This window comes from Delphinapterus leucas, chromosome 17, assembly GCF_059928025.1.
Source record: "Delphinapterus leucas isolate spDelLeu-1000000601 "Yukka" chromosome 17, BTC_Dleu_Yukka2, whole genome shotgun sequence".
NCBI classification, from domain to species: Eukaryota; Metazoa; Chordata; class Mammalia; order Artiodactyla; family Monodontidae; genus Delphinapterus; species Delphinapterus leucas.
The window spans coordinates 29,931,737-29,953,263 of record NC_143145.1 but is presented as its reverse complement, the minus strand read 5'-3'; the positions used below and the strand labels follow the sequence as shown (position 1 = coordinate 29,953,263).

At 33.7% G+C, this 21,527-nt stretch overlaps 1 protein-coding gene and 1 non-coding gene across 6 annotated transcripts in view; one reads left to right on the top strand and one right to left on the bottom strand.

Moving 5' to 3' along the window:
• The window catches only part of EMC2 (ER membrane protein complex subunit 2), a 209,468-nt gene that overhangs the window by 112,133 nt on the left and 75,808 nt on the right, over positions 1–21,527 (top strand). For 3 of the 5 annotated variants that reach the window (XM_089898818.1, XM_089898817.1, XM_089898819.1), the window contains exons 6-11: positions 2,140–2,225; positions 2,376–2,435; positions 7,843–7,924; positions 8,737–8,847; positions 11,205–11,309; positions 20,579–20,666. In XM_089898818.1, the coding sequence (XP_089754944.1) occupies positions 2,140–2,225; positions 2,376–2,435; positions 7,843–7,924; positions 8,737–8,847; positions 11,205–11,309; positions 20,579–20,665 (531 nt within the window). In that variant the 3' untranslated portion in view covers position 20,666. Of the gene's footprint in view, positions 1–2,139; positions 2,226–2,375; positions 2,436–7,842; positions 7,925–8,736; positions 8,848–11,204; positions 11,310–20,578; positions 21,252–21,527 lie in introns of those variants that run through there. The other 2 variants (XM_022584582.2, XM_089898820.1) reach the window with 2 other exon arrangements.
• On the bottom strand, positions 16,861–16,933 carry TRNAR-UCU (transfer RNA arginine (anticodon UCU)). The gene has a single exon. It is a non-coding gene; the product is annotated as a tRNA-Arg (tRNA).

Below are 21,527 nucleotides of genomic sequence, written 5' to 3'. Positions count from 1 at the left end.
ATGCAGTATTTTCAACAAGTTTCACTGCATCTATACAATATTTCAGCTGATACAAATCCTGTAAGGATTGGGGCAATATATCAATATTAAACTAAGCAAGCCTGTGCCAGTTCTTTAAAGATCTCATAGGTAGAGCTTTTGGCAAGTTTTAACACATATATATATTAAGCATAGACCAAAGGTAAAAAAGAAGGAAGATAACATTTATTCAGTACTGTTATATGCTGTGTACTGTGTTAGATACTTCACTTTGATACTTGGAGATTGGTGGTATTACTGAAGTTTGGGCAGGTCGGATGTTTTGGTCTTGGTTAGAAAGCTCGTAAGTGACAAGAGTTGGGATTCAGTTCCTTGTCTTTTTTTATTTCAAAACCTAGACTCTCCGCTCTAACATATTGCCTGTGGAAGAAGTAGTGTCATCAAAAATGAAATGAATAAACAAAAATGTTTCAAATTCTGTTGAACTGGTGAAATTAGATAATTTATGCTCCAAAGAAATTAGTTTCTTAATTATGTTAATTTAATCCTCACCTATTTTCAGAAGGACTTGGAATAAGGCATACATTTGAAGTCTAATATTCTTCCTAAAGGCTTTAGGATTGAGTTACTTTTAGAGCTTTACTTTTACTTTCCTTCTGAATTCTCGAGACTTAAACTTTACATTTATTATGGCGCTTTCATTGTTGTGCATAGTGAAATTATTCCAAAAATATTTGAGTTCCTGCTGTGTGGCAGGTGTTCTGGTAGGCATTCAGCATGAACCATATAATCAGGGGTATACATTTTTAACAGATGTATCATTCTTTCATTACTGAAATATTGTTATCACTATTATTATAAATATTGCTTTTTCATATTTATTGGGAGTCTCTTGATTCACTCTGATATTTTGACTTTCAGTTTTTCAGAGCAAAAACCCACCTTTTCCACCCCAGGACAGATAGCTCCTTTGGTCTAAAGAGGCCCCATTCATTTTACAGTACTTCCCTTGTCTGTATCTTGTGGAGTGTGTTTTACATAAAACAATGACAATCATGTTCATAATTAATAAGCCTAACCTAGCCCTAATTATAGTGTTTTATTGTTTAGTCTTCTGCATTGAATTAAACAGAGATGGAGGGGATGTAAATTTAGTAATTCACACAGAGCCCTCCAGTCACTTCAGCCCCAAACATATAGTCTTGATTATACACAATGCTGCTGTCTCCTCTGCCTTTGCTCCTGTGTTCTCCTACTATGCAGTATCGTCCCTCCACACAACTTTCTTTTCTGCTTTCTTAATGTCTACTTGCACTTTCTCTTTCAACCCAGGTATCACATCTGGGACGCTCTTTGCTTCCTGTGTTTCCACTTCCTCCCATCTGCTACAGCCTTGTTAGGATCACCTCTGTGTTGCCACAACATCTTAGATATCTCTATTATTGTCTTTTTATTTGATGTCTCTTTCTCTTATCAGACTGAGCTCCTGCAAGGAATTATCTGTTCCTTTTTTTATCCTTATATTTTTATTGTCCAGCGCAGTACCTGGCAAACAACAGATGTTTGTTACATATTTGATGAATGTATAAATAAATGGCATTGATTTTTATATATTTAAAAAGCTTTAAGTTGCAGGTTTTAAATGTTTTGTCTATTATAAAATATTTCTTTCAGCACCTATATTATTGTTTTGAAAGACTCTTAGGTAGATTTTTCTCTTGAAATTGTGAAAAAAGTTATTTGAAGCCATATTTGTATAATGACATTCAAGTGGCCACAGTAAGATTATTTTCTAATCTCCACTATCCCTCTATCTCTTAAGATACAGATCTTATGAATGAGACAGAGTAAAGGACTTTATGCTGGATAAAGATTAGGATTCCCTGCTGGCTTGTAATTATCAGAATCTGGATGGTTATTTATTTGAATGAAATGATGCATACATTGTGTACATCAAAAGTAAAGCACATGTGATTGTTAGAGGAATGTTTGAACTCCCCAGTGGGATGTCATGGGGTATGTTTATAAACTCCCACTAAGCAGTAGTTTTACAATGGAATTTCACTGGCATTGAGATAATAATTTGCACAGTCAAATTACCTCTTTACAAAAACCCAGGGAATCATGAGGGTCTAATCCTTTATTAATGTCAACCCACAGGCTGCAAGAAAGCGTAAGATTGCCATTCGAAAAGCCCAGGGGAAAAATGTGGAGGCCATTCGGGAACTGAATGAGTATCTGGAACAGTGAGTGTCTTACAAGAGGATTGTGTTTTGTTATTCTGATAAATCTTTTTTAATTAAAATGGAATTTGCATTTGATTCTCCTTTTTGCCTCCATGCTGTTCATTTATAGAATATCTACACACTTACTTTTTTTCCCTTTCCTCTCACCAGATTTGTTGGAGACCAAGAAGCCTGGCATGAACTTGCAGAACTTTATATCAATGAACATGAGTAAGTCGTTAACACATAAAATTTCGTTAAGGAGTGCAGTTTTCATCACTATATAAGTTCAGAAGGCATAGTAGTTTCTAAAGGATTGGTGAGAGGTATGAATCACGTCATTTTAAATTAGCAAAATGAATAAATGAAGAAAAACAAATCGACAGTTTGTTGGTTATAATATGTGAATTGCTTTAAGTAGGTCATTTGTGTTTGCTAAATTATTTTTGTTTGGGAAATGAGTTTTCTTTCAAATACAGATGGCATTCTTTGGAGTTAGAAAGGCATGTATGTGCTGAGCTAAGGTTATTTTTAGTGAATCAAAATTGTGAATTTTTAGAATTTAAATTGTTCTTACATACAAAGAGTATTATACTCCCTGCTGTTTAAAAATTCTGTCAATTGTATGCATTTATTAGCCTTAGTGCTAAGAGAATCAACTCTTCCAAAGTAGAAGCATTCTGTTGCCTGGGTAAAAAACCAAGAATAATCAAGAATGTTGAATGCTGTAGGAACTTGCTTATTGGATATTTAATGTTTTTGTTAGCTTTTTTTTATTGCAGTGACAGGAGGAAATCCCAGTGTGAGAGGATTAGCCCAGTCTTAGTGCAAGTTTTCTAATATCACAGCATTAACGCTAACCTCTATCTAGAGGCAGGCTTTTTTTCCCCTTTTTTCTTAGTGAGGAGTCTGAAGTATATCACATTGTTTCTTTCCTTCCTTTTCAGAGAACAGAATCAGATTCTCATGCATATATTCTTACTGTGCACGAATACTTAGAATACTTAACCTCATCCTCATAGTACAAATAGCTGACATAGGAAATAATATCGAATGGAAGATACTTGTCTCTTGCCTTTTCTCAGGGGTATATATGTATGTGAAAGAGTTAATGTATTATCTGTGTAATTCTAATAAAAGTGGCGGCGAAAATAAAATGTCACTTAATGAATGTGTACTGTATTCTGGGAACCATTTTTCATTCCTCTATTATATATGCTGGCTATCAGATTCTCTTTGTTTTTTGTTAGGAAGTTATTTCCTGAACCATGTTTGGATGCTTGTATGATCATATTTGTAAATATACTTAGCTTTCTCTTACGTATGTAAGAGTGGTAGTGTATTTGGTTAAATGGTAACGTTTCTATTTTTCATTGTTTTAAAGTCAACATTTATAAAGTATTTTTTTTAAATGTAAATTATTTGTATGCTGGAAACTATAAAATATTAATTAATGAAATTAAAGAACACCTAAATAATACCAAATTCATAGACTGGAGGCTCAGGATTGTTTTGTTTGTTTGTTTTTTAGGGTTTTGTTTTTGTTTTTATTGAAGTATAGTTGATTTACAATGTTGTGTTAGTTTTAGGTATACAGCAAAGTGATTCAGTTACACATACATATAATGATTATCTTTATTTAAATTTTTCCTTGGGCTAAATTCTTAGAAGTAGAATTACTTGATTAAACGATATGCACATTTTCAGTGGTTTTGATAAATCATACCTAGATGTGCACTAGAAAGGTAGTGTCAATTTACTCTCACATCAGCAATTATTAGAATGTCCACTTAACAACACCGGGTGCTACTGTTCTTTCTAATCTTTGCAAATTTTGATAAGTGAAAATTGGTTAAACGTTTTTTAAGAGCTCTTTATGTAAATGATATGAGCCTTTGTCCTGTCAAGAATATATCCTTATTATGTGTTTTTAATATTGATTTTTTTAACTTATAGAAACTTTATATTTTTAGATGGTCAGATATATCAATTTATATTGCTTTCAGGTTTTCTGTCCTCTAAGAACTATATAAATATATCACCTCTGTTTTGTTCTTCTACTTCTTTATCAATTTTACCTTTTTACATGTATTTGTAATATTTCTATATTTAGTTCTCAAATAGGTTATACTTTATTTTTAACCTATCATTAAATTTATTATTTGCCTCACCTTGTAATAGCCACATTCAGTTTTGCTTTGTTTTGCGTCTCTAAAGAGTTTATTGAGATAGAGTTGGATGTACATTTAAGAGAAATGAACTGAAGAATCACAAGAAATCAAGAGATACAAAGACAGAAAAGCACCTGAAAAATAGTTTCTTTTCATGGGAAATGATACTTACATTCTGCCTACCCTTTTATCTTGTATTACAAAACTCTTTTTGGTCTTGAAGCTAGTTACTTACACAATGTCTGTTTATTTTTTCTAATTGAACACTTAGAAGGGATATTCAGATTTACGGTGAGTGGAAATAAATGTCTTCAGATTTTTTGAAACTGTATGAAAATCAGAATGTTCACTTAATTCATTTAACTTGTTTGAGCAAGTCATTGTCTTTGGTAGGGTATTGTTGGTACAAGTAGTAAGTTACTGTGGAATGTCAGTTTACCACAGTTTTGTGGACCTGGTGGCAAAAATGTACCAATTTAGGAATTGCTTGATATATTTAATATTTTGACATTCTTTTCTTCATATTAATAGTTATAGTAAGTCACAGGCAGCATTGCGAATCTAGATGTAGACTTTTTTACTCCAAATAAATTTCCACAGTAGACTGTTCATATAAGTCTATTCAGTGATTTTATAGAGAGAAAAGGGGATATGGAATTCTGCCACATACTTTTTTTATGTCTTTAAGTTATTTTTATTTAAATTTGCTTCTGATTTATAAATTCTAGATACAGTTATTCTAGTGGTATATGTCACACTAGTTGATCACATTGAGACACTTTCTCTAAGTATAAAAAATTAGTCATGATTTATACCTTAACCCCACAGTACATATTATAAACAAAAATATGTATTTTAAACAAAGATACTGAATTTTTTTTTTACTTGATTTGTAGTTAAAAGTAGATGTTATATCAGCAGGGAGCAGTTAGTAAAGATTGATTATGATTGTGATTATTGTAGGTACAGCCTTACTATAAAATTCTATAACAAAGGGAATTATCAGAATCCTGTAAGGAAAAATCACAATGTTGATAAAGCAGTCAAGGAACAAATATTGTAACCTATACATATGCTTTTGTGAGGAACAGAAGAACTTCAAAAGCTTTAGTTACTGACTCTAATGTAGTAATAATAGTGGTTATTCTATTTTAAACGGATTCCAATTATTTTGACTTCTCTAAATCTTAGTCTCATGAGTTGTATATAATGAATTAATTTCTTTATATATCTGCATTGGTATTGGCTATGTACCATCTTGGGAGAACTGAGAAAATAGTCATCACTCAAATCACTTTTGTATGGCTTAATACTCTTGTGTACCCCTGGCTGAGAAAAACTGGATTAGACCATTTCTCACTCCTTCCAGCTCTAAGTTTATTTGATTCTATACTTTATCCACAAAATTAATTTGATTTTATATTTTGTAAAATTGGGGGAAGGTATCCCCTCGTATGTGATACTAAATAATTTTTGAGAAAAATATCTTGGCATTCATTTTTCATTAGAAACTCCTCTCTGCCCATTTTATCTTACATTATGCTATATAAGAATCAGAGCCACTGTTTTGCTCAACCCATTTAAATCTCTAAGAACATTTATTCTTAGCATTAATATGAATTTTTGGCGTTACCGTAAAGGAACACATTTAGAAGGGAACTATCTTTCTGATGAAGCTGGTGTTTAAGGTAGAGACGACTTCCCCTTCTACACAATGATGAATAAATATCAGATAGGTAGTCACAATACTTTTGTTCTACACATTTATTGTCATTTGTTCAGTCATTCATTATATAGCTATTATATGTCAAGAACCAATACTAGGTTTTGGGCATAAATATGAAAAGGGCTAAATAGCAGCATGATCTTTGATGAGAATTATATATAAGGTCCTTCATAAGTTTAAAATGCTGTGATTTGGGGCTAATCTGCAGGGTGTTTTTGGTTCCTTTGGCCCTTTGGGTTTGATTGCTGTACCTGTTTTTATGTTACCGTTGACATATTCATCACTACCATTGCCATCTCGATTTTTCATCCTGATGTGTAGTGTATATAGGTAGTATGCATTGTGGTTAAGAGTGTAGGCTGTCTGCCTACTTCCTAGGGTTTTGGTGGGATTAAATGAATTAATATTTGTAACACACCTAGGGAAGTGCATGATACATAATGAGTACCTAATAAAATTTAGCTATTATTAGTATTTCACATGTTTGAAACTGCAACGTATATATTTTGAAAACTAAGTATATCAGACATTAGTGTAAAATAGATACCTTTGTATATTGGTGACAGATGTCAAAAATAACTGTAGGTAGCCTTTTTCTGTTGTAATGTCATAACCTCCTCACTGGGACTAAATCTTACAAGACCTGTGTTCTTTAGGATTTCCTGTAAATAGGAAGGATATTCACAGGGCTTAAATATATAAAATACATTAAGGAGAATTATAGTCATGTGGTATAAAACTATTTTTCCAGAGCCCTTTGCAGCAGTTTTCTCCTTAGGTTTTCAGTAAAGATTTTGTTTCTCTACAACATGATTAAATAGTAGTAGAGTGCATATCAAAACCACTAACTTGATCTGTTTTTCATGGGTTTAGAAATTCGTAACTTAATAACTTTGTATTTGACAGTAACCTTAAATAATGAAAAGTCTTTGTAATAGAATATGTGGGATATGTCTGTAAAGGATTTTTAGTGAATAGGGAATATTTAGTGTTTATTTCCTCATTACACTTTAGCTATTTGAATATTTTATTAAATGATCAGTGGACTTATAGAACCTATTTTATATGTAACCTGATCCAAGATCTTGAAGCCTGTGTTGTTAATTATGTTTGGATGTCATCCTAGTGACCCAGTTTTAAAAATTTAATATCTTGGGACTTCCCTGGTGGCACAGTGGTTAAGAATCTGCCTGCCAATGCAGGGGACACAGGTTCGAGCCCTGGACCGGGAAGATCCCACATGCCGTGGAGCAACTAAGCCTGTGCGCCACAACTACTGAGCCTGTGCTCTAGAGCCCGCAAGCCACAACTACTGAGGCCATGTGGCACAGCTGCTGAAGCCTGCGCGCCTAGAGCCCATGCTCTGCAACAAGAGAAGCCACGGCAATGAGAAGCCTGCGCACTGTGTAACCCTTGCTTGGTGCAAATAGAGAAAGCCCCGCGCACTGCAATGAAGACCCAACGCAGCCATACATACATAAAAAAATAATAAAAAAAGAAAAATGTAATATCTCTTGATAGTTCACAGGCTGCTTTAGGATTTAAGCTTCTGTGTATTCATTTCATTAAAAAATATGATATTCGTATTTATGAATTCAAGATAGGTACTTTATTAATAAAGATATTTAAAGTATTTTGGGAATAAAATGTGTAATATCACTAAAATTGTTTTTAAATTATTTTAAGGTGTAACTGACATAAAATTTATGACTTCTAAAATTAACTCCTTGATGTTTTTCAGCTATGCTAAAGCAGCCTTTTGTTTAGAGGAGCTTATGATGACTAATCCACACAACCACTTATACTGTCAGCAGTATGCTGAAGTAAGTGTTTTCAAAAACAACAGTTGTATGTGATTTTGTTGGTGTGGGTATTATTATGGAACTAAGAATATGTCGTTAATGTTAGGCAAGTATATAAATATGTAAGATGTGATGAAAATTGATTTATGGGAGTAAAATTTTTAATACTATAATGGAAATACTGACTTTTCAGTTAAATGCACTTATTTAAAATAGTGAAATTCTTTGTATTTTTCTAATTGCATACTGTATTCTTTCCTAATTATGAATTATGTCATAGTTATCACCATTTAATGGCCTTTAAGGCATTTACAGTGATTACAGTTTTTACATCCATATTCTAGGAAATTCATATGAAGGTCAGTATTTTGGAAAGTAGGAAGTATTTATCTTATTTGATTAACTGTTAAGAATAGCAATACAATTGAATTCTCTAAGGTTAAAAGGACTCCATCATTAAGGAATGTCAGTGCAACTAGGAAAGGGCAATTCAGTATGAAGTCTAGATTTATAATACTAGTAATAGAAAATAAAGTTGTGAAGCATTTGGAAGGCAGTTGAAATAGAAATTATACTGCCTTTTTTATATTGGCAGCATTTTTTTATTTTAAAAGCTCAGTGATCTTAATGTTCATAGAATATAATGATTCTGGAGGGTAGGTTATGCTTTAAAGTTTAGATTAGCTTTAACAACTTTAAGATGAATTCTTTTAACATCTTGCATTTGTTTACAGAATATCTGTTTCAATTACTAATGCCTATGGTATGATGAAACATGCTATATTTCAAAGTAGTAAAATAAACAGGTTTCAGCACTCCGTAATTTTTAACAGGTTAAATATACCCAAGGTGGACTTGAAAATCTTGAACTTTCAAGAAAGTATTTTGCACAGGCATTGAAACTGAACAACAGAAATATGAGAGCTTTGTTTGGACTTTACATGGTGAGTTGAGGTGCATGTTTAATGTTATTTTATGAAATGTCATTTAAAGTCCATTAACTGTCCCAGTTAATCACTTCCCTCTTTTTTTTTTTTTTGTATTTCATTGATAAGCATATGATTTTTTTCCTCTAGTTAATTATGAGCAATAGGTTGTAAGGCAGTTATATTTTTAAATGTTAATATATCCCAGCTATTTGACATTTTATTGTCAATTATCTTTTACTATCTTTTACTATATCAGAATTTAAATCTGCCTTTATGCAATTAAATAGTATATATTATGTATTTCTTTTTTTTTTTTTTTTTTTTTTTTTTTGCGGTACGTGGGCCTCTCACTGTTGTGGCCTCTCCCGTTGCGGAGCACGGGCTCCGGACGCACAGGCTCAGCGGCCATGGGAAGCCCAAAGTGATTTCCTTCTTTTTTTTTTTTTTTTTTTTTTTTGTTTGCGGTATGCGGGCCTCTCACTGTTGTGGCCTCTACCGTTGCGGAGCACAGGCTCCGGACGCGCAAGCTCAGTGGCCATGGCTCAGGGGCCCAGCCGCTCCGCGGCACGTGGGATCTTCCCGGACCGGGACACGAACCACTGTGCCCTGCATCAGCAGGCGGACATTCAACCACTGCGCCACCAGGGAAGCCCGTTGTATTTCTTAATTGTTTTGTTATTGTTCATGCCCAACATTTTATTTCTTACCTTAAATTATAATTGTATGAGATATTTTTAAACTATGTTTATAAAAGACATATTAGAAATAAAATCTCTCATGCCAAACTAAAACTTTTTTTATGATAGAAAAACAGTTTGTGGTACGCATGTAATTAAATATTTCTTTTGTTTATGTATGCTAAATGATGAGCTTAGAAAAAGCCAGTTAACAAGAGCTATGGGAAATAGAGGCAGAATTTAATGAACTTCAAATTTATATGAAATGAGCTCCTTTCTACAGTCAGAATGACTAGAAAAATAAACTTCTTTAATAGGCCAGTCCTTTGAAATTTTAGTTTATCCTAGTCTTTTCATGGACTTTAGGATGAATATTTTGTTGGAGCTCAGTGAAAAGGATTGATTGCAGAAATGGAGGCAGGAAGAAACGTAAATGAAATAATTTTTAGCAAAGAAATGGCAAAATATAATTAGAAAACAGATTAAAGGGATTTCAAAAAATTTTTTCTGGATTGTACTAGTGCCAGTTGTAACAGCTTGTAGGTACAGTATGGTAGCAGTGTCTCTTTTACCAAATAAATACTATTTTTTAAAATAAATAAATTATTAATAATAGTAAAAATACATAGCACTTTATGTGTCAGGTGTTGTTATGAGCTCTCTTTTTTATTTTAAATCATTCTATCTTTATATCAACTATTTGAGAAGGTACTATTACTACTACCATTTTACAGAAAATGAAACCAAGGCACAGAGAGTCCTGATTAATTTGCCCAAGGATGGACAGAGAGCTGCTAAATGATGCTCAGGCAGTTGACTCCAGAATCATTCTCTTAACTACTGCAATCAGATTTTGGCATATAAATTCCTTAGTGGCAGAGATGGAGACAGAAAGAAAAAGCATATAACACGGGCTAGGCATTGAAGAAACCACATGGACAGAGCTTCTTAAGATTTATTTAAGCATAAGATAAAATTTGTATCTTTCTCTCCCCAGAAATACATACAATTAAAAATAAGAATATGATTTTGAGGGTCTACAGATTCTTGCATGGATCCCAGTTTAACAATCCCTTGTTTAAATACATCTTTAAAAAGGAGATGATGGCTCTAATTGGTTCTTTGGAACATAGTTTGGAAACTCTCAGTGTAGTGAAAAGAGAAATAGGTTGGAAGTGATGATCTCTTTCTACTTGTAAGACTTTCGTTAACTTACTTTGGTTAAGTCAGTTCACTCCTATTGGACTTAATTTTTTTTTCACCTGTTAATGTAGGAAGTTAGATTAAATTATTTTTGAGGTTCCTTATATTAATATTCAGTAATTCTATAATTCTGACATAGAAAAGTTGAAGTAATTCAGTAATAAGAAATAGCACCAGTAATATCCTACAGTATTTAAGTGATGATGGAATTTTACCTTCAAGGGCTGTGGTAGACAGGTAATAAATTAATTTTAGATATTATTTAAGGTATCCTTTCTCTTCCTACTACCTTGGATTATTCTCCATTTTAAAATATATTTTCATTTCATTTCACTAATTTCATTCAGCTTTATTTTATTTTAAAAATTGTGTTGATACAGTTTTGAAAAACTCTTTATTATCAGCCCATTGCAATTATGACCCTTACATGTTTTTGATTGTCTTGGCTACATCAAAGGAGTATTGTTTTTGATGTTTCTTTTTTGTTCTTAGTCTGCAAGTCATATTGCTTCTAATCCAAAAGCAAGTGCAAAAACAAAAAAGGACAACATGAAATATGCTAGTTGGGCAGCTAGTCAAATAAACAGAGCTTATCAGGTTAGTATCGATAATTTTATATTATGACAAAGGTCAGTTAATGTATTTCTTAGTTGTTGTTTATGTTTCTACAGACTACAAAGCTAGATGTCTATCATTGAACTTTTGTGCTTTTGGGTCTTTATCAAATGTTTTTTACTTTAGTAAAATAGTAGTTTTACTAGTAAAATAGTAACAGGAGTCTGTTACTGTTATGATCCCATAATGAGCCTTATCATCTCAGTAGTTCTACATTTGGCAAATAAAAAAAAGTAATTGTAAAAATCCAGAAAGGATAAATTTCATGATGTATTTCAGAGGCAGATTGGGTATGTGAGTGTATTATTAATCAGAGATATCTCAAATAATAAAAAAAAGAGGAAGAAAATCCTAAAAGTAAACTAACAAGACTATATAACAAAGTTTATGTACTCTGTTTACAGTCAGATCTTATCTGAAACATCTCCCCTCATTTTTTAGTTTACTGAAGCTCATCCCTAGGAGATTCTTCAGGAAAGACTCATGGAAAAACTCATCTTCTTACATCTTTCATGTTTGTAACTTATCTATCTATAGTCTTTATATTTGAAGGACAATTTGACTTTTTATACATCCTTTGCTATTAAATACATTTACCTAAGTATTAAGCATATTGTTCCTTTTTTTTTAGGATAAAATATTGCTGTCAACAAGTTTCATGCCATCCTGATTTTCTTTCTCTAATAAGTGACTTGCACTTTTTGTCAGGTTGCCCAAAGGAATTTTTTTCTTTATCTTTAAAATCCAGTAGTTTCACTATGATAATGTTTTGTTGATATTCTTGGGTCGGTCTTCCCAAATACACTATAGACCTTTTTAATATTTGGATTCAGTCCTCTTTTAATTTGAGGAAAGTTGCTTTTAGAATTATGATTTTGAATTTTTTTTGCTTGATTCCTTAAGTTTTCTTTTTCAGGTCTCCAACTATAAGTTTTTTGGATCTCCTTTCACACTTCCTTTTATCATTCATTATTTTTTCAAATCCATCTGTCATTTTCTGTATTTTATTCTCTTCTTTTTTTTCTGGTAATTTATATGTTTCCTCTTCTTTGTTACAGAGAACTCAAATATGACCTCTCTATATATCTAGTCTTTCTTAGAACTAGGTCAGGTTCAGAATGATTTTTCTGGCTGCAGGCCTCCCTGTGTTCTACCCCTACTGGTCTACAGATCTTGGATTTTGAGGTGGTGTTCTCAGTTTTAAATGTTACATTTTGTTGTTGTTGTTTTTTCTTCTGGGATTTTCTGCCTCTGGGCATCACTACCTCCCACCCTCCCCTTCTCCCCTTATCTGAACCATCTCTCCCTCTTAACCCCAGTGTTTCTGCCCTGTTAAATTTGGTTTCAGTTTCTGTAGTTTTCTTTCAGTTTGAGGTTTTTTTCCTTTTGGAAGAGGGTGTTTGCTGGATAAATCAGAGATTTTGAGGTCTTAGACTATTAGATTTGTTTAAGGTCACGTTTGCATGCAGTTTTTTTTTTTGAAGATGTTGGGGGTAGGAGTTTATTAATTTATTTTATTTATTTATTTTTGCTGTGTTGTGTCTTTGTTTCTGTGCGTGGGCTTTCTCTAGTTGTGGCAAGCGAGGGTCACTCTTCATTGCGGTGCGCGGGGCCTCTCACTATCGCGGCCTCTCCTGTTGCGGAGCACAGGTTCCAGATGCGCAGGCTCAGTAGTTGTGGCTCACGGGCTTAGTTGCTCCGTGGCATGTGGGATCCTCCCAGACCAGGGCTCGAACCCATGTCCCCTGCATTAACAGGCAGATTCTCAACCACTGCGCCACCAGGGAAGTCCTGCATGCAGTTTTTTATACTTTGATTTGGAGCCTATGAGACTGTCCTAGTTTTGCAAGCCATTGCATCAGTTCATACTTTTTTTTACTTCGGTGGCTTATAGAGTAGTAGGTTGTCCTCTTTTACATCCTGTAGTGCCTACCACATATCTGTTGAGCTTTTGTAGGTCCTGCTACTGTTGGTGGTATAACAACCTTCTAGGGTTTTGAAGGATTGCCTGCAATATAGTTTTTTTTGAAAGATGTCTTTGTTGGGTTTGTTTCCTCTTATTTTGGTCTTGGTTTTGGTGCTGTTTATTTCTTTGTTTTTGTACTCCTGGTGGGGGAGATTAAAACAATTCAGTGCCCTGTGATCACACCATTTAGTCACTTTTGTGTAGTTTTATTATATATAATAGAGAATGTTGGTTCTGTTGGCATATTGCAAGTCAGAATATCTATAAATATTAGCTAAGCTATGCTTCTTCAAATGGAGTTTGAGAGGGCTCGAGGGGTTCCACACAGAGTAGGCTTGGGGGTTGGGGGTTGCGAGGGAGGGACGGATAGTTTGTGATTTAAAAATAAGACTTGGGGAAAAAAATAAAATAAAATAAAAATAAGACTTGGGGGCTTCCCTGGTTACGCAGTGGTTGAGAGTCCGCCTGCCGATGCAGGGGACATGAGTTCGTGCCCCGGTCCGGCAAGATCCCACATGCTGCAGAGCAGCTGGGCCTGTGAGCCATGGCCGCTGAGCCTGCGCGTCCGGAGCCTGTGCTCCGCAACGGGAGAGGCCACAACAGTGAGAAGCCCACGTACCGCAAAATAAATAAATAAATAAATAAGACTTGGATAATATGAAAATAATAGTGTGCAAACTACATCATTGTTTTTAAGATATTTTTGAAAAACAACTAGCTGCTCAGAGAGTGCTTTTTTTGACCTGGCATGACTATATTTCTAAAATCAATTTTTATTAAATTATAACATACATGGAAAAATGAACCCAAGTCACAAAGATACATTCCAGTGAATTATACAAGTAAATGTATCCAGGTCAATAAATAGAAACATTACAGCACCCCGAAACCTTCCTGGTACCTTCTTTCAAATTCTACTCCTTGTATTCCCCTCAAAAGTACAAATTTATAATCCCATAGTTCTGGCTTTTTTTTTGAAATTTATAGAATCATACAGTATGTATTTATTTTTGTCTGGCCTATTGCATGATTTATGAGTTTTATCTTTTTTTAAGTTTGTAGTTCATTCATTTTCATTGTACTGTAGTCTATTATATGAACATACTATAATTTATTCAGTTTTTTAAAAAATTTATTTTATTTACTTATTTATATTTGGCTGTGTTGCATCTTCGTCGCTGCTCACGGGCTTTCTCTAATTGTGGCAAGCGGGGGCTACTCTTCTTTGCAGTGTGCGGGCTTCTCATTGTGGTGGCTTTTCTTGTTGCGGAGCACGGGCTCCAGGCACACAGGCTTCAGTAGTTGCAGCACGCAGGCTCAGTAGTTGTGGCTCACGGGCTTTAGAGCACAGGCTCAGTAGTTGTGGCACATGGGCTTAGTTGCTCCGCGGCATGTGGGATCTTCCTGGACCGGGGCTCGAACCTGTGTCCCCTGCATTGGCAGGCGGATTCTCAGCCACTGTGCCACCAGGGAAGCCCGTTTATTCGGTTGTTGATAGGCGTTTGGATTATTTCCTGTTGGGGCTATTATGAATAATACTACACTGATATTGCTGTACAAGTCTCTTGGTGTATATGTACATGTACTTCTTAGGGGTGTATACCTTTGAGTGGAAATACTGTGTCATAGGATGTATATATATCTAACTGAAGTAGATAAAGCTGGTTTTCCACATTACTTGTTTATAGTCCCACCAGCAGTGTTTGAGCGATGTTCTCATAGTTCCACATTTTCACCAACACATCCTTCTGTCAGTTTTTGTAATTATAGTCATTCTGGTGTATGTGTAGTGGTATCTTCATGGTTTTGTTTTGTATCTCCCTGATGACCAGTGAGGTTGAACACTTTTTCATGTTTATTGGCTGTTTGGATATCTTCTTTCATGAAGTCTATGTTTTTCATTGGTTTATGACTTTTTATTTTGTTTTTTAGTTTTTTGATTATGGGCCCTTTGTTCATTATATGTGTAGCAGATCTTTTTAACTCCTTAGTTGCAATCACTCTCAAATGATTTTGATGAAGAAAGTTTTGAAGATTATCTTCACCCTAATCGTTCATTTCCTTTATGGTTTGTCTTTTATGTTCTGCTTAAGAAATCATTTGTTACTGATGGTCATAAAGATAATCTTGTGTGTCTTTGGAGTTTTTTTTCTTCTACTTTTCACATTTAGATCCACAATCCATTTGGAACTGATTTTTATGTATTATGTGAAAATAGAGGTCTGTTCCCCCCCTGCATAGCTTTCCAGTGTTTCTATCTCTGTATTCTGTCATGAGTCCCATTCTGTGGAAGCTGCTACCTTATAATAGTTGAGAGAGAACACAGATGCGTGAGCTGTATTGTCTGGCTTCCAAGTTTGGCTCTGACATGTGGCCATGGACAAATTACATACCATCTCTGGGCCTAGCTTTTCATTTGCAAGATGGACATAATAAAAGTTTTCTGAGTGTTAAAGGAGTTGATACATACTTTTTACCATATCACAGTAATATACCTTATATTGTGTTTACTAATTGCATGCTGTAAGTTCACTTTATTATGTCTGCTATTTTTATTGCAATTACAATAGCAGTAACAACAATAACAGTTATAATAGCAAACAAAATTTATTATAAGGTAGGTACTTTTCCTGTTTTACAAATGAGGAAATTAAGGCATGAAAGATTAAATAACTTTCTCCAAGGTGATATAACTGGTTATTAACAGGAGCGATTTTCAAACCTAGGCAGCCTGACTCCAAGTTTGATGCTCTTAATGGCCACAATATACTGCCTTTATAAAGAGATGTCAGGTATAAATGGTTCTAAAACTGTAATTATAGTTTCCAACTCCCTTCTTAGTTATTTTCTCATGTGAACAAGTGATATCCTACCCTCACTTGTTTCCCTTTTCATTTCAGACCCAAAGCTCTCCGTAGTAACTAAATTTAGAGTTTCATTTTGTTTGTTTGTTTGTTTTTCCTCGTTTTCACTGTCTCTTCAGTAATGCAAGACCAGGCAAGCATGCCCTTCCCTGCCATATGAGATGCACTTTACCATTAGACATGAATCCATCATTTCGATATTTTAAGTCATTGTTCATATATCCAAACCCTATTCGTTAGTAATATTTTCCCTCCCTGCCATTCTCTTTAAACAAATTTTTTTAAATTGTCTTATTAGATCCATTCTCTTTTCATAGACTTATTTTGTAAAGTCTCAGTGTTTTTGGAAAGAGCTCTGAGAATATCATCTGTGCTCTTCAGTCTTTGACTTTGGCACCATAAACTCCATAGTACCCAGTGATGTTTTACACATCTTTCCTGAAGGTATGATTTGCCTTTTCTTGACTCTAAGGGAAAGGATAGTATAAGGAATTTTTGTAAGTTTCTGTCATCTTGGATACCACTCCAAAAAGATAACATCTCTCAGTTGATAATGTCAGGTTTCTGTATAGCAGCCTAAAATACCTCTCAATTAGGAATCACCCATCATGCAAAATTTATTTTTGCCTCTAGACACTAGTAACATTTTTTTTGTTTATTTTTGGTTTTGTTTGGCTGCGCTGCGTGGCATGCAGGATCTTAGTTCCCTAACCAGGGATCGAACCTGTGCCACCTGCAATAGAAGCGCAGAGTCTTAACCACTGGACCACTAGGGAAGTCCCCGTAACAGGTTTTAAATAAAATCTTTTGTTGCTTTTGAAATTTTCATCGCTATTCTTTTTCTACAGAAGTTGGTGATTTTCTTCATGTGAATCAGATTTCATAAATACTTGTATCTATTGCCTTTTGCTAACATAGTGGTTTAAAATAACGACTTATTTGCTTATGAATCTGTAGGTATCATGTAGGCTTGTGCTCAGTTGAGTAATTCTACAGGTCTATAGTGGACTTACTTTCTTTTCTCCTCTATGCTAGTGGTTGATGGCCTCACTTAAATGTCTGATGGTTGGCTCTCTGTCAGCTGGGGGTGCTGGGCCTTGTATTTCCCATTTGGCAAGCTAACTTGGACTTATTCACATGATGGTTTCAGGGTTCCAGGAGCAGCAAACAGGCAAACTCCAGAGCCTCTGGTTGTGTCACATATGGCTAATATTCCATTGAGCAAAACAAGTCACATGGTGAACCCAGATACAGGGGATATAATATTTCACCTCTCAATCGGAAGAGAAATATGTGGTCATTTGGCAGTTTATTACACTTTTGTATAACTCCATAGTTCCATCCTTCTGTTTTTGTTTATTTTTCTTTTTATCCACTTTATTGAGGTATAGTTTACATACAATAACATGCACACATTTTAAGTGTATAGTTGAGTTTTGACAAATGTATACTCCTCTCTCACCACTATCCCATTCAAGACATACAGTTTCCATCAGCCCAGAAAGGTCACCTCTGCCACTTTGTAGTCAGCCCCATTCCACACTGCAGACTAGCACTGATTTGATTTTCATCACTATAAATTAGTTTTGCCTGTACTAGAACTTTATATATAAATGAGATCGTAGATTATGTACCCTTTTGTGCATTGCTTCTTTCACTCAGCATGTTTCTGAGATTCATCAATCCACTTCTCCATTTTATTTATCTTATTACTTTGTCCACCCATATTATTTTCCACAAACTGTAAATTTGTGAATTTTAACCCAACTTACTCCAGTTATCACAATGGGTAAATCATTGACCTTTGAATTTGATAAACAATTTTTTATTATTTGAGTGGTTTTCTGGTTAGTTTTCTTTAAGATCCATCAGGAAATTATGAAAAAAGTTTACTTAAGCAAAATCTGTGTGAAAAATAAAAATGCAGAATTTGTGATTAATGTGGAAAAGTATAATTTTCAGAGACTGACATTTTAGTAATAAATCTCTGGGATCTAATTGAGAACTTAATATGTCTAGGCATATAAACAAGTATAAAGTGTATAGTAAGTATTCCTCATTGTAATGTTTTTCTAGGCATTTAAAAATTAGAGAAAATGAGATTTTAAGAACTGCTTTCTGTCTTTGTTTCTACTTAATGAAACAAAATATGGCTACTACTTGCTTTTCAGTTAGGTAATTGGTTTAGCATGTTCAGTAGAGGCAGGCAAGTTTGATTAATGCTCACGAAAAACTTTAATGTGAACCTACTCACAGTAATTTTCCAGATAAATGCTTCTTTGGTACTCTGTTAAATTCATCTGTGCTAGTGATCCATATGTTATTTGTGATTGCAGAGGTGATTCTGTTACTATCCTTTTGGGAAATAGAAAATTAAATCATGATTTGAGGGAAAAATAGGATTCCGGCTTAATCAGTTAAATTGCCATATAATTCTAGAATAGACAAAATAATTGCATGTCAGGTAAAATTTGAAGTGATAGATTTATATTTCCAACTTTCTTTTTATTTGTTCTGACACAAGTTCGTTTGGTTTATTCTAAATTGCACTGGTTGTCAGTAGTGTTGATACACAATCTTAGGTGGTTTTCTAAAATTAGCTAATTTTAAAAATCACAAATTTGTATTTATTATTACTTTTATTACATTTAAATACAAATCAAGAAAAATGCTATATTTTAAAATACTATGACTTCAGCGCTACACAAATTTTTCATTTTTATTTTCCATTTAAAAAATAAGGTGTCCTATTTTGTACCCCTTCCCCCAACCCATCAAAAGCTTTTTCTTAGGATTAGACCTTTAAGTATCTGATTAGGACAATTCCTGTTTACTTTGGGTAGGCAGTGGTAAAAGAAAAGGCTTTCTGTTCTTGGTAAGTCCTTGTGAAAGTGACTCTATCAACTGGGTAATAGGAGTAATAAGCACACTCCACATCCTTTACTCACCAAGGGAAATTATGAAAGGGCAGAGTTTTAAATGTGGTGTTGCTATTGCCATATTTTTAAATTACGGCCTGTATATTCAGCATTTGAATTCCTTAAATTAATAATGTCTGATGAAAGGCAAAGTGATCTTGATTCTTACAAGAAGCTTTTTCTCTTTCCCTGGCATTTCCTCTAGAAATCCCCTTTAGTTACTCTATCAAATCAAGCTTCAACCACAGAAGCTAATGGTTTAGGAAATAGGAGAATCATAATGTTAAGCTGCAGCCAGAGAGGTCAGAGGCAGGTTACCAATTCCTGAAGCCTATTGCTTCTACGATGTTACCTGTGCTTGATCACTTAATCTTTCTCAACAGGTCACAAGAAGTTTGCCAAATTAAGTTAATTACAAAAGAGAAGGAACACATCATAAATCAAGTACTAAGTACCTAAGACAGCATTGATATTTGAAGGAAAGATCAGTTACTTGAAAGTATACTGAGTGCTTAGATGTTAACTTGAAAATACTGTATGTTGCTAATAGAAAATGTTAATACTTTAACCAGGGGAAAAACAGGTAATATAGTTATAATAAACCTTCCCCTTCCTTAACAAGGAATATATACTTATCTAGTAAATCTGTAGTGTTAAGTCAAACTGATAAATGATGGGAATTGGCAGTCTAGTTAGAAAACTCATTTTGAAATCAGCATGGGGTATTCAACAGTGTTTTCCCCACTTATCATGCACTATATTGAATTTAATACACATGAATTTGCTTTTAAATGTACAAAGATAGTATTTAATGCACTATGTTTTGTTTTTATTGTAAAATCCAATCCCAATTTGGTATTATAAAATAAATTATGACTTAATAAACTAAAAATGCATATTTCAAAACGTTTACTTTAATATGTAGCATAGAGTTTTATTTGATAGGTTTTTGGTGCAGAAACATGATATTATCTAGTCAACTAATAAATCTGGGAAATTTTAAAAAATTGCAGCCCACTCTAAGTAGTTTTGGAGAATTCTTGCAACTCTAAAATGTTTGATAACACTTCTTTACGTTTGTATTTTACCTTTGTTTGAAATTGTAAAAAGTTGATTAGAGGGCCACACAAATAGTCCACATTCCTACATAAATATAAGCTAAATTTCATTTCTAAATTATGCTTTTTATTTATAAAGCTTTTCTGGTCTGAAGAGGGAGTACAGTTTGAAAATCATATTAATGTTTTTATAGGTTATCATACTACTTAAACATTTAAACTGGCCAATTTCACATGGAAATTTTTATATACGTCAGTTGAAGATGAAACCTTAATGAAAATGTCCTTAAAACCCAAATTTTGTTTTTTATTGAAGAAAAAGAACATATCTGATTTCATGCTAGTGATAAAATAGATAATGTTAACTCTCTAACAATTTGAAAGTAAGACTGTGATTTTGAACCTGCCACTGAAATTGAGCCTAATTGCATTTTCTAAAAATTAGTTTGCAGGTCGAAGTAAGAAGGAAACCAAATACTCTCTCAAGGCAGTCGAAGACATGCTGGAAACACTGCAGATCACCCAGTCTTAAGGTTTCAAAAACTCTTTCACATTACATTTCACAACTGTAAAATTGAGCTCACTGGTTTGTGACCTATTTACTAGATGCCCAGTGCTATTTATATACTGATTTTCTGCTAAGAAGGTAGTTGTAAAGAATGTGATAATATAAACCTAAAAATGCCATTTACTGCTAAGCAGGAAGATGGGGAAAGCCGATGGAAGAGAGATTTGACAAGATTCTTACTGATTGTACATCATTCTTTCCATATCATACATATATAACTGCTTTTAAACCACAATCTGATATAGAAATAACCTTGTTAAATAAACTGATGATTTATTAAACTTGCATATGAAAATTCTAGATTCTTTTTGTTATAGTCAAATAGTGAGTGACTATATTGTTTTAGAACTCGATTTCTAGTTAACTCCTTTTTATTTGTGATAGGAAATACATAGCATATATAGGTGACAGAAGCAAAATGCTGGCAAATTATTTTCATTCTTTTTATAGCGTCAGGTTGGGTTTCGCTCTGTATTCCAGTGGGCTATTATTTTATATGCTGTAATGTTATTCTGATAAATCTTGATTAAAATATATATCATTCTCCAAAGTTCAGCACTATCTTTTTATAAAATTTTGTTTTGCTATGGGACATAACTGAGATTTTTTTTTACCTATAAAATGGTTTAAGGTTCATGTATGTTATGATATTCAAATTTAACCCTTATGAAAGTAATATTTATCCAACTTTCAACTCTATGTAAAAGGCATAATTTTTAGAGAGCATAGATAATAGGGATAAAGGGGTTTCAGTGGCTTAGTTATTTTTACTTTAGGGAAAAATAAGAATATCTAAACTATCTTTAGAAGCAAATTTTTTACAATT